A 14,605-nucleotide genomic window follows, 5' to 3' on the forward strand; every position below is an offset into this window, starting at 1 on the left:
GATTAAGGCCTGTAAGAGCGTAGACGACGATCGAGGAGGCGAATTAAACTGACCTGAGATTGACAAAGTTGCCGGCAAATAGATCGACGATGACTTGAGGTGCCGGCGAGACGGCGGCGAATGGAGTCATGGAGGGAGATGAGTAAGCGGTTAGGAGTAAGCGGTTAGGAGGATTCAAAAACCCAAAATTCTGGGTATAACCCCAAATGGGAAAAAATTTGAGTAGGTAAGGGGTAGTACATTATTGGGGTTATAAGGTGTCGTATCGTCATTATATTCATGTTATATCCCTTATAACCTCTATATAATTTTCATGTAACTACGTGTAACCTACATATATGTGAAAATAGATGCGCAGAACTTATTTGTAATTCAGGTAGGTTATATAGAAGTTACATGGAGTTTACAAGGGATATAACACGAATATAATGTCAATATAACACTCATATAACCTCCATTATGTACGCAGCGCTCCGTACGTCTTACTTACGCAAATTTTTCTCCCCCAAATGACCACCCAAGCTTAAAAGTTTCCATTATAATCACTCAAAATTTTAAATATAATATAATGAATTGATACCCAAACTTAAAATTTGACATTTCAACCAAAAAAAAATACATTCCAAAACTTTAAATAGAAAAGATTGATCACTCTTGTCTTAAAAGGAAATAAAGTGGATTTTTGGCTGCTTAGAACATAAATTTTAAGTTTAGGATGCATGTTCAAGCTAGGTTTATCCTACAAACTATGCGCAAGATACATTGGGACCAAAGGAAAGAGAAAGAAAGAGGGGAAGAACGAGAGAGAGTTTTGCCCCTTAAAGGGGAGAAGAGTGGTGTTTTGAGAATCTTTGGCCTCTTTTATTCCTTTGAAAATAAATGTTACAAGAGAGGGGAAGGTGAAAGAGATCTCTCTACATGGTGTTTGGGAGAAAGGAGAGCCCAAAGAACCGCCTAATACATATCATGAGTCCACTATTTATAGAAGATAAAAAGAAAAAAAATACAATATTAAATTCTTACCCTTGCTTTAAGAAGGGTAGTATGGGGTATTTTCATCCTTCCCTCGCCCAGATTTGTCGTTCTGGAACTTTCCGATAGGCAAGGGTAGTCGGAGGAGGCCGGCCGACTGAAGGTAAGCGGCTGGCCAAAATGGCCGACCTTCTGAAGGTAGGTGGCCAGCCCAATGTGGTCGGCTGGCTGAAGGTGGCTGATTCAAGTGTTTGATCGGTCAGTTTTAGGTGGTCGACCAAGGTTGGTTGGTCGATGGGAGAACAGACTACAAGCACGATTTTAACGAAGGTTCGTTTGGCATGGCGTGGGCGCTGACATTTTTCTATTATACATAAAGCTCTCAAGTATTCTACTTCTTGAAAGGACAGCTGTGATAAGAATAAAAATATAGAAAGTATAATTTCAACAAGTCACTAGGTGTACTCCCTTAGTTTTTGTGCTTTATTGTATCTTTTAGTTTATCTTTTAATATGTTGGTTGATGACATGTTCTTTAAGAAGATTGTTGGTTGGTTTTTTAAATTTTTAGGTGTGGTTTCTGCCCAACTCAAGTCTTACTCCTCACTAGTCTTGTTTGCTCGGTTGGATCATTGCCTCGGTCAGGCTGCACCTTTCGCTAAGTCATAGGCGGACCTTATCGCAGCCTACGCGGAGGTAATTACCGAGACTTGTTATTAGAGTGATTTGTAATGTACCCTTCGTGAAGTTTGTCGCTTCTGGGCAAAGAAACGTCTCTATAGCTTTTCTCGAGTCAAGTTTGGAGATGGGTTTTTGGATGATAAGAGTGTGAGGGGAATTTTTTTTCTTCTTCTTATTTCTTCTTTTTGTTGTTTTTAATTTTTGCTTTTTTTTTTTGTTTTTTTTCGCTCTTTAGGATTTTCTCCTCGTTAGTGTAGTCATCTTTTTGTTGGCAACACGTCCACGCTCACCAAACTAATGTTGAAGCCAAAATTTTCATATAGACCATGGGCATAAAGCATTGGGACCAAGGGAAAGATAAAGGAAGAGGGAGAGAGAGATTTGCCCCCGAAAAGGGTGCAGAGGTGTGTTCCCATGCTCTTTCACTCCTTTTTATTCTTTGAAAAATAAAGATTATAAGAGAGGGGAAGAGGAGAGAGATCTCGCTGCATAGGACTCGAGAGAGAGGATAGCCCAAATAAACTCCTAATACATGTCATGAGTTCTCTATTTATAGAAGATAAAAGGAGGGAATACAATATTACATGTTTACCCTTTCTTCAAGGAAGGTAGTGCTGGTATTTTCGTCATTCCCTTGCTCAGATCTGATGTTCTGGAACTTTTTGGGTCTGCATTGAGGTGGTTGGCCAACTAGAGGTAGGTGGCCCACCTAATGTGATTAGTCGGTTGGAGGTGGTCGGTCAATGGGAGAGCAGACTATAGGTGTGTTTGGAGGTAACATTTTCCAAGGAGGAGAAAATCCTAAACAAAGAAACAAAAAATAGAGAAAGAAAAAGCAAAAAGAAAAAAAAATACAAAAAAGAAGAAAGAAGAAGAAAATTTTCTCCCACACACTCTAAGCATCCAAAAAAGTCGTCTTCAAACTTGACTCAGAAAAAAGCTATAGAGGTTATTCCCTATTCAGTAGCAACAAGTTCTGCGAAGGGTGCAGTGCAAATTACCTTAATTGTGAGTTTCGATGACAATATCCGTCTAAGGCCTAGTGAAAGGTACGTTCTGACCGAAGCGATTACCTAACCGAGCAAATGAGACATGTGAGGAGTAAGACTTGAGTTGGCTAGAAATCACAGCTAAAAATCTAATAAAACCAACTGACAATCTTCTCAATAAACAGGTCATCGACCAACACATCAAACGATAACATAAATGATACAAAAAAACACAAAAACTATCAGAGTATGACTAGTAACTTGCTAAAATTATATTTTCCATATTTTTAAGCATTTCATTCTTATTACAGTTGTGCTTCCAAGAAGTAAAAAATCTCGAGGGCTTTATGTATAACAGGAAAATGTCACCACCCTTGTCGGGCTGAAAGAATTCATCAGAATTGCGCATGCAATCTGCTGTCCCATCGGTTGGTCACTTGAAGCTGACCGACCCTCCACCTCTATTCGACCACCCACACTAGGTCGGGCAACTACCTCCAGCCGACCGACCATCTTGGTCGGCCACCTTCAGTCGGTTGGACACTTTAGATTGGCTACCTATCTCGAGTCGGTAGGCCACCTTGGTTAGCCACCTCCAATAGACCGGCCACATTAGGTTGGCCACCTACCTCCAGCCAATCAGCCACCTTCGATGACCCTTGCCGATTGAAAAGTTCCAAAACATCAAATTTGGGTGAAGGAAGGGCGGAAACACCTATATTACCCTCCTTAAAGTAAGGGTAAAAATGTAATATTATATTGCTCTCCTTTTATCTTCTATAATAGAAGACTCATGAAACATGTAAGGATATCTCTCTTCCCTTCCCCTCTCGTGTAGTATTTATTTTACAAGAAATAAAAGGGGCCAAAGAGCCTAAGAACTTGGGCATAGTCCTTTGTGGGCAAATCACTCCCTTTCTCTCCCTCTTCTTGTCTTATTCCCTTAGTTCCAACGCTATATAACTTGGGCATAGTCTACAAGACAAATCTGGCTTCAACAATGCCAAAATTTTATATTTAAAAGTTTTGGATTGTTAGTATATAAAAAACCCTAAGAGTAATATATATTAGGTGCATTTATACACATACCACGCAAATCTTATGTATTTACATTGTTGAGACGCACACTTTATTTTTTTCCTTATTTATAACACTCAATTTATTCCTATCAAATAAAAAATACCACTATTATTAACTCATAACTGACACACATTTCCGAACATAGAAAATTGAGTGTTTTAAGATACATGAATGACTTATAAATATTTAATGATTAAAGTTATTGATATGATCCATCATTAAAAAAGTGCAAATTTTGCTAAGAATAATAATAATGTCAACTAAAAAATTCACATGAAAGGCATTTGGAATTAGTTACCTCTCTCTCTCTCTCTCTCTCTCTCTCTCTCTCTCTCTCTCTGACATATTCCAACACATAATATTTATGAACTTTTTGGTGATTATGAGCAAATATGAAGCTAGAATATATATCAATGCAATTTCTCTTTAAAAAAGGGTTTCCTTTTATCATTCATTGCTTAGCATGCAAGAGTGATTTGGTTTTTGACATTCTTTGCAATGAATTTAAACAAAAAAGTAAATAAAGATGATTTTTATGTGAAAAATGTCGATAAAAACATGATGCATTTAGAAAGTTCACCCTTCGCCCTAGTTAGAGATGACATAATTATAAAATCAATATTGTTGTCTAACCTCTTTATGATTGGAGTTAAAAGTTTCGAAGAAGCAACGAGGATGATGAACATTAAGGTAGATTAACAATTAGCAATGGTGACTGTGGGATGCAATTGATTATTGGTGGGCGACGATGGATGTTAATATTGATTGGCAGAAGGTATGACGGTCAAGAAATAACAGTTGAATGACAACAATTAGATAAAGTCACACAGACAATCTAATGATAATTATTAAAGATATTAATTGAGCGATAACTAATATACAAAACACTAATTTCTTTTCCAATATATAAGCTTTCTTCAATTTCAAATCTTTATATATATATATAACCTCCCTTCTATTTTTCTATTTATTGGCTTTGGAATTAAGAGAAAATAAAAGCAAGAATCAAAGAACATGATGAACACCACATGTATGAGAGTTTATTATTATTATTATTATTATTATTATTATTATTATTATTATTATTATTATTTAAGGTATTTTTATTCAATATATATTATATATACCTATTTTTTATAAAAAAATCAATTCATTTTTTTAGAAATACTCAAAATGATTTTTAATTATCTTAAATCATTCCATACATAACCACCACAACCAATAGCAATCAACCACCAAAATAAAATAAAAACAAAAAAAATATATATATATTTTTTTATTTTAACACTCAAAATTCATTTAATTTCAAATCAAAATAAAACCAAATAGAACAAAAATAAAAAGCTAAATGGTGACAATTACATACAAACCGCCCGAAACTTGTTATTTACAAATCAACCGCCCTCTTTCATCCATTTTTCAAGTTCTCACTCAAATATCAAAATATCAAAATTCATGGTAAATTCATGGTAAAACCCCCAACCCTTATTTTTCATTTTTATCAAATTCTCAATAGTTTGATTGTGGCATGCGTAAGTAAATCAGTTCGGTAGTACAAAAACATCACAGATTAAGTTGTAAATATCAATGTTTAGAATGGTCTGAATGCAATTATCCCAAAATGATCCAAAACAGTCCCCCAAGCCATCATCATAGCAATTGAGAACATTGCTTCAACATTCTAACTCAACAATAAATAAGTTTCTCTACAATTTTCATTTACCAATCCATCTTCAACAATGAAAAAAAAGGGAGAGAAATTTACATACATACCGCACAATTCTTATGCATTTACATATCAAACACCGAAACATTTTACATTCACATTAATAACATTTTGACGTCATAAATCTATACATGAAAATCTATCCTTCACAGATATGCATGTAAATATAAAAATTTACATAATGGATATGTGAATACGTAGGAATTATTCGGTGCATATGTAAATCTTCCAAAAAAAGAATTCTCATGGGGGTTAAGGGGGAGAAATTAACACACATACCACACAATTCTTATGCATTTACATATCTAACCCCTAAACATTTTAGTGTCATAAATCTATGCATGAAAATCAAAACTGAACTGCTATGCATGTATATATAAAAACTTAGATATCATATATGTAAAAATATAAGAAATGTGTGTTATACATGTAAATCTTCCAAAGAAAACAAAACAGTGCATTTGGGGCAACTTGTGCTTGTCCAGATAAGTCGCATATCTGGAAACGCGGACCGTGAGGTTCGACCCGCGTTTTGCGTTCAATGTAAGAAACCAACTGCGTTTTCGGATAAGTTGCTCAAACGCAATTTCCAAACAGTGAGGCGACATTTTCAAAATACCGCTGCAGCAGATAAACTGCCCCAAACCCACCCTGCAGCTCATCAAGCACAAGAATCAGCTTCGAAACTGGGGAACACAACAAAAGCAATAGAAAGAGGAGCTATGCTGAGAGGATGATTAACAGCATTAAGCACAGGAATTAGCTCTGGAATCTCTCCATCTTCAGTGAGCTGCAGAGGATTTCCATTGAGCAGCACTGTCCTGCTCAGATAATCTCCATCTTTTCCACTCAAATGATATTCCTCTCTTCTCTCAGATCCATCAGAAACTTCATTTTTTATCTGAGAAACCGTTTGTTCGAGAACTTTTTGATCGCTTCGAACTGTCACGACGAAGCCGGTCGATTTGCTTAGGTTGATTAGGAGCATGGAGATCCCGGGCTGTGATTCCGTTGTGTTTTGTATTAGAAAAAAAAGAAGCTTTTTGACACCTAAAGTTCAAAATTTACATTTATGCCGAGGTGCATTTCATGTTTGAAAAGTTAAAAAAAGTGATATTTTTTGATGTGGCATGAAAGATTTAGAGGGTATAAATGCAAGAAGTAGATTTTAGGTGTTAAAATATGTTATTTTACGGGAAATGGGTGGTATGTATGTAAATGTTCCAAGTGGTTGAAAGCTTTGCCTCTAACAACAAAGTCTTGAGCTCCACACACGGATGTGAGTGAGTTAAGAAAAAAAAAAAGGTATATTTACATATATACCGTACAATTCTTATGTATTTACAGATCTAACACCCAAAGTTTGATGTTTACACTTACAACACATTGGTGTCATAAAACTACGCATGAAAATGTGTATTTCAAGATTGTGATGTTGAAGATTTGAGTGTAATGTATGTGAATATGAATGTTTATATGTTAAATATGTAAATACATGAAAATTGTGAGGTATGCATGTAAATGTCCCAAGAAAAAAAGGAATTTGCCAATGTGCCCCTCAAAATGCTTGGATACAACTAAAGGTTCTTTTCTATAAAGATATAGGGCTTGTTTGGAGAGGTTTAAGATTTTCCACTTTGATTGTGAAGAGATTTTTTCAATAATAGTTTATGGGAGAGTTACATGCATAACACCCAAAACACCCATATTTACAATAGTGCCTTCCGTGAATTTGCGTATTTGTGTATTTGTGTGTATCATGATCAAATCATTATGAATATGACAAACCAAAACTATGGGTTGAGTTTTTTACAAATTTCAATATATAGCTATTTATAATGCACATAAATGCATACACAATAATAAGAATATGAACCGTCTGATAAAAATGAAATGATGGACATGCATCCTCTAATATCGCGATTTACTTTAACACGAGTTTCATATTTACATTCATCCACTCAAACCTTTAATATCACATCAAAAATACTGCCACCACTGTCTTTCTAAAAGTGAAATACACATTTACATGACACCAAGCTATTATAACTATAAATATCAAACTTTGGGGGCTAGATATGTAAATACAAAAGAGTTTTATCGTTTGCATGTAAATTTCCCTTTTATTTTTATAGCAAGTTCTTACCTTTTGTTTCCTGCAGTGTGCATAGGCTCTTAGATAAGGAGATCCACCAATATCAACACTAAGAACTCCCTTCCCCATCAGCCTATGCCATAGCAATGCACTGTTCAACAGTTCAAAAATTTAAGAAAAAGAAAAAAAGCATAATTTGATTAAGCAGAAATCATATTTGTGAAAATTCAACAGTTTGTAAGGACTTGCCTGTAATAATCAGGATTTGGTATGAATGTTTCCAGGTCAAGAAGGCCATAATTACCACCAATCAATGTCTGTCTGCAGTAAACCTTTGTATTATACGTTGCTGCCATACCAAGCTGATCCAAATACCTAAACTTATGCAAAAAAAGGTTTAATTTTGAGCACATAAATATTAAATTTTCTTAGGCTTTTTTTGGTTTGAAATGTAAAAATGAAGAAGATGACATGATAACCAACAATTTATGAGTATAACATTGAAATTTAAGAAGATTTGCAACATACCACTCAATTCCTTTGTATTTAACATGTCTCACACCTAAACTTCAACTTTTACATGCATACCAACTTACCCATGCATGAAAAGGTGCATTTCACATTTTAAGAGTTTGGGCGGTATAAATGTAAAAATCCAAGTTTAGGTGTTAAATATCTAAATACATAAGAATTGGGTGGTATATATGTATGTAAATGCCCATCGAATTTAAAATATTTCTGAGCAATGTGAGATAATTAATTACCAAAAGCTGTTTAGAAAGGTGTTGGAGACGAGACGGCTGCCGCTGTTGTAGGCGCCGCCGGCTTCGCCGACCCAAGCAGACGACCACGGCCCGTGCTTCTGTATGGTGAGCTCGACGTTGCGGAACGTATCTGCGAATCGACTCAGATAATTGGGATCCATAATTCTGCTTACGATGTGAGGATCATTGCCTGAAAAATATGAAGCTCTCAACATTTTACATGAACACCGCTCTTTTTGAGTAAAATTTCATTTCTCGAAAGGTGGGGGGGTCTAATACAAATTTTGAAATTTATGTTGATTGAACTCAGGGATGGGATGCATAAACCATTTTAGATCAATGTGTAAAGCAAGTGTGTATAGAGTTGTGACAAAATAGAAAAAGAAAAGGGAATTTACATACCTAGCACACAATTCTTATGTATTTACATACCTTACACCTAAACTTTCATATTTACATATGTGGCACTTTGCTTTAAACCAATGCATGAAAAGGTGCATTTCATTTTTTAAAGTCGTAATGGTACGATTTTTTATGTAATATTAAAGATTTGAGTATTATGTGTATAAATATGAAAGTTTAGATGTGAGATATGCAAATACATGCGAATTATGTGTTATGTATGTAAATGCCCCAAAAGAAAAATATCAAGACAAATTTATGACTTTTTTTAGTAGTGGGGGTTACAAAAAGAATCTAGGGACTTTTACATGCATACCACTCAATTCCTATGTATTAACATATCTAACATCTAAACTTCATTTTTTATATCATATCACATCACAAACACCACTATTTTAACTTTAAAAAAGTGCAATACATTTTTGTTCATGCTTAGGAGGTGGCATTTATGTAAACATTAAAATTTTAAGTGTTAGATCTGTAAATACATACTAATTGAGTGATATGTATGTAAATATTTCTATAATCTAGTCTTAGTTACAGGTTGGGAAAACTTCCAAAGGTATCTCTAACACTACAATGGAGAAATTTATTTCCATTTTCCAAGAATAAAAGGAAGAGAAATTTATGGAAACACCATGTAATTATTATATTTACATATGTAACTTCTAAACTTTAATTTTTAACATATATGCCACCTTACCTAAGCATGAGAAGGTGTATTTCACTCATTAACTAGTGGCATTTTTTATGTGATATGAAAGTTTTGGTTGGTACAAGTATAAAAAGGAAATTTTAAGTGTTACATATGTTAATACATACAAATTTTGTAGAATGTATGTAAATGGCCCCAACTCACCAGCACCAAGATTGTATACATGATGGCTCATGGCATTAAGAACACCGGCTCCGGAAACCTCTAGAAGATCAGCATACCATTGTTGATTGTCGAAGAAACCGCCCGGTGCAACTATTAATGGCTTCGAGCGATACTTGTCATACAATTCATCGATGATGGCTTTAAGAACAATTAAATCTTTGGCATATTGCCGAGCGCCAACTCTAGCACTGACTCCATTTCCACTTAGCTCATTGCCTTATACACGGGAAACATCGAACCCATTTTTTTCGTTACGTGAAATGAAAGATTTGTGACAAAAAATGTAGAGTTGAACATCAATGTAAGTACGAGTATCAGTTGTAATAGTTCAAAATGGATTACCAAATTCCCATGAATCCACGGGATATCCTTTTGAAACGGTGTACTCCATAAAATCAAGAGCGTTGCTCGAGTTCCAGGGGCCTTGCCAGAGACCCTTTCTCCCTTGATGCCTCCCATAAAGGGCATTAAGACCAAATGTCACAATAGCTCTGCAATCCCCATGGATTTTTAGTTTTCTTTATTCTAAGGGAAGACCGACTTTTTGGCCAAAAAATAAACTTTGAGACCTCAACCTAATCAAAAGATGAAAAATGAAGTTGGGCATTTACATATGCAGCACACAATTCTTATGTATTTATATATCTCACACCTAAACTTTTATATTTACACACATAGCATTCAAATCTTTAATATCATGTCAAAAGTAGCACTATTGTCACTTTTAAAAATTGAAATACGCATTCTCATGCACAGATTTAAAGCACAAAAGTGCTATGTATGTAAACATGAAAGTTTAGTATTAGATATGTAAATACATAAGAATTGTGTGATACGTATAAGTTTACATCATAATACTTTTAATGCATAAATTTCTTCAGATGAATCGCACTGAAACACAGCATATAAATCAATTAGGTGCTTGAGGAGAAGGAAAATGAATGTTATGGCTCTAAGCCCATACTATACAAAGTATTATTTGCTTTAGCACAGTTTTACCCATCATAGTGTAACTTCCTAGAATCGAGATGCACAAATAAAACACATGTTAAAGATGTTAGCCTTTGTTACTCACTGTGATAAAATAGGAAGATTTACATACGCACCACTTAATTCTTATGTATTTACATATCTAACACCTAAACTTTAATTTTTACATGAGTCATTTTACATATGCATGAAAAGACCTATTTCACTTCCTAAAAGTTAAAATAATGATATTTTTTATGTGTTATGAAAGGACCGGGTGATTTAAATGTAAAAAGTAAAGGTGATAGATGTGTAAATACAAAGGAATTGGGTGGTACGTCTGTAAATGCCCCAAAAAAATATTAGAAAATCACTATACCATGGAGTATATAATATGCATTTATTCTTCATTAACTATGGTTCTTTTCAGTTCTTATTTTGTTGCTCTTGTAACTGTCTTGCAAGCCTAAAAATTGGCAGCGTTACATTTCACCAGCCTAGCCAAAGGGCAATTTTGTTTTTTATTAGCCTAAGGGCATTTAGTCTTTTGTGATTTATTATTGTTTAGTATAAATAGGGTTAATATGCATTCGGTTAGAGGGAAGACATAAAATTGTGGTTGCGAGTCTTAGGGCTAGGATTTGGGAAAGACTTCCTACCTCTCAAATAGTATGATTTAGGAAAGATTGCCTATCTCTCAAATTATAGGTGTTTATCTTTTATATATTAGCGTTGAGTTATTTGGTATTCTAGATATAAAATTATTATTGGCCCCAGTAAAAGATAGGAAGATTTACAAACAAACCAATCAATTCTTATGTATTTGCCCATCTTACACCCAAACTTTAATCTTTACATACATGCTACATTCCCCATGCCTGAAAAGGTGTCTTTCACTTTTTTTTTAGTTAAAATGGTGATATTTTTTATGTGATATAAAAGATTTGGTTGCATAAATGTAAAAAAGTAAATTTAGTTGTTAGAAATACATACGAATTCGGTTGTATGCATGTCAATTCCCCAAAAAGATATAAAGAAGAAAACCAGAGGTGAAAGAGTAGGAACAAGTAGAACCCAAAACACACGGAATTTACCCAGTTTTCTGAAATAAATGGTTCAGCTCATCCCATCTTTCCGTGCTCAAACAGCCTTCCGAGAAACCGAAGAGGCCACCGGATACATAGGTAAATGGATCGCATGACGACTCTAAGCTTCCAACACCATACACAACCTGGTCTTCTAAAGAACCTCCAACTCTTATTCGTAATGGACTAAAAGCTAAAATTCAAAAAGAAAAAAACAAAACAAACAAAACAAAAATTGAAGAATCATTTCCATGAATGCAATGAACCATACTGAAACTAAAGCGAGAAAAATTAAAATCATATTATGCAGTTGTCTAATAATCTAAGGGTCTGTTTGAGATCACTTTCGATATGTATTTTTTATTTTTTATATTTATTCTGCTTTGTTTATGTTTTCACTCCAAATAAAATATGTTTTTTATGTTATAATATGTTTTGTTATTCTAAGAAATACACAAAACAACTTTATATATTTGGAATGTTTTTTAAAATGAATTATTTTCTTAAAAATAAAAACATGCAAAAATTGCAATAAACAAACATATTTTTAAAATAAAAGCAAAACAAAAATAAAATGTAAAAAACTAAAGTGATCCCAAAGAAGCCCCAAGTGAATAAAACAAATTAAAAATTTTAATCAACAAAATTAATGAGGCGAACATGAAACATGTGAAAAAACTAGACCAAAATGATAATGATAGTGATTAATTAGCTATAAGAATGAATACAATCTGTGTGAAGTAACCAAGAAGAACAACATACCTTGGATGGACTTAGAAAGATAAGAATGGTTCAAGTCCTATGAAACACAAAAACCAAATTTATAATCAATCACTCAGCTTCCAAGCTTCATAAAGATAGGGGCATTTACATACATTGCACGCAATTCTTATGATTTACATATCTCACACCTAAACTTTCATATTTACATGCAAATCACTAAAATCTTTGATATTACATCAAAAATAGTGCTATTACCACTTTTTAAACGTGAAATACATATTTTATTGCATAGATTTAAAGCACCAAAGTGTTTTGTGTGTAAATATAGAAGTTTAGGTGTGAGATACATAAATACATAAGAATTGTGCGCTACTTATGTAAATATCCCCAAAAAGGAAAAATAAAATCTTACTAAGTTTAAAACAGAAGCATTTCCCCATGGGCATTGGTTGTAATTACACTTCTCATGTGGCCACCAATCAAGAGTAGCACACACAAAACTATCATCAATTTCAGCTTCTATAGCAGAACTCTTGATTACAATTGTTACATCATTTTTATCTTCTGACAAATTTGAAGGAAGAGAGAAGAGGAGCAGAACTAAGACGAGCTTAAATGCCATGCCTTCAGCTCTCATGGCTTCAATAAGATAGCTGAAAAGAAAATTACAGCAAACAGTAATTTCTCTCATAAATAAATTACAAAAAAAAGTGAAGATAAGTCTTTTGTTCTAAATAATATAGAGAATGATTGGTAAAAGATTTAGGGGCTGTTTAGTTATCTGAAAAGAAAAATGTAGAGTAAAATAGAATGCAGTGTGATATAATTGTAGTATAATATGCCTCTAGGATTTATTAAATCTTGCCAACACCAGAATTTGGATTTAACAAATCCTGGAGTTAAGGAAAAACATACAAGAAATTGAGAAGGAGCTGGATTCCCTGAATCCAGGATTTAAAAGTTGTCATTTTTTTGTCGGGCAAGATATAAGTTAGATCCAACTTAAACATGTTAACATACAGCTGACAGTTACAATAACACAATATTGCATAGAATATATCTAAAAAAATGAATTTGGCATAAGATAATCAAAACAAACAATCATTTGTTTCTCTCAGCTATTTTCATGGAGTATTTTCTAAGGTTAAATGTGATAAATATTTTGTTCTTCTCATTGAATGCAGTCTAAAGAGCTCTACAAACAAAGCAAAGTAACAAATCAACAGATGACAAACCAGGAAAAAAAATTACATGTTAAATCCAAGAGCAAGTATCACTACAGATCTATATTCTCATACAAATCCTCATAACAATCTAAGATTCCACTCTTTTAATAAACATAAAATAAATTCAGGAAGCATTTCAAAATCAAAATTTACCCTTCCAAAGGAAACAGATAAAAATAACAAAGTCGACACAGAAAACAAGATGCGAGCTTTTTGGTCACTTAAAAATCAAACACAAACAGTGGCGAGAAGATGAAAGAAATCCATTATTCTCAACTTCTCATCATAAAAGCCATAATAAATCGAAAAGATTTCGCCTTTAGCATCAAACAAAACAAGAACACCATAAAAATAAAATTTTTACAGCAAAACTCATCTCTGAAATCACCTTTTTTATGAAAGAAAGAGTGAAGTGTGAGAAAATCTGCGTAAAATACAAACCCCAGCTCGAGCTTGAGGTTTTTGATCGCCGCAGTTGCCTCGCAGAAATGGATGACATTAAAGTTCTAATTTTTAATTAAGATAATAGGTCAATGAGGAGGCCGCAAAGTTTTAACTTGAGTGACAGTACTGTTTTGGCTGGCTGCTCCGGCAATCTCCATGATAGTGCTGTTTTGCTTAACCTGTAATATTTTAATCTGATATCAGTGTTTTGTTTATTTATTTATTTTTAAATCGTGAATATTGTGTAATGTGATGTAGTAATAATTTTTGGGGGCATTTACATGCAAACCAGATACCACGCAATTTTTATATATTTTTATATATAACATCTAAGTGTTCATATTTATATATACAAAAGAATATTATTTTGTATATAATTAGTAAAATGGGAGCTTATTAGTATCTATTTAATATATACAAAAGAATATTATTTTGTTAGAGAACCCCTATTATTGATGTATTGTATTAGTTGTTTTGCATTAGAAAGGATAATTGTATGACAGGATTGCGGTGGCATAGATATCGGAGCAGAACATGAGTACATGACAGATAAGATGGGTATGCAGTTAA

The 14,605-nt window shown here is 33.7% G+C and overlaps 1 protein-coding gene across 5 annotated transcripts; it reads right to left on the reverse strand.

Annotated features, from left to right (window-relative positions):
- Positions 1–5,858: 5,858 nt before the first annotated feature.
- On the reverse strand, positions 5,859–14,209 carry LOC110031280 (heparanase-like protein 2). Of its 5 annotated transcripts, none has more exons than XM_020734398.1 (10): positions 14,033–14,209; positions 12,778–13,018; positions 12,405–12,441; positions 11,652–11,835; positions 9,931–10,079; positions 9,568–9,804; positions 8,307–8,496; positions 7,792–7,917; positions 7,594–7,693; positions 5,859–6,447 (listed from the first exon to the last, which is right to left on the reverse strand). In XM_020734398.1, exons 2-10 carry the CDS (start codon positions 13,000–13,002, stop codon positions 6,109–6,111), a joined length of 1,587 nt encoding a protein of 528 aa, XP_020590057.1. In that variant the 5' UTR covers positions 13,003–13,018; positions 14,033–14,209; the 3' UTR covers positions 5,859–6,108. The 5 variants fall into 5 exon arrangements, with proteins under 5 accessions (XP_020590057.1, XP_020590056.1, XP_020590060.1 ...); XM_020734397.1 differs by having other exon boundaries at positions 12,778–13,020; positions 13,983–14,209; XM_020734401.1 differs by having other exon boundaries at positions 12,778–13,004; positions 13,980–14,209.
- Between the last annotated feature and the right edge of the window lie 396 nt (positions 14,210–14,605).

The sequence above is a fragment of the Phalaenopsis equestris genome, unplaced genomic scaffold, assembly GCF_001263595.1.
Source record: "Phalaenopsis equestris unplaced genomic scaffold, ASM126359v1 Scaffold000800, whole genome shotgun sequence".
Lineage (NCBI taxonomy): Eukaryota > Viridiplantae > Streptophyta > Magnoliopsida > Asparagales > Orchidaceae > Phalaenopsis > Phalaenopsis equestris.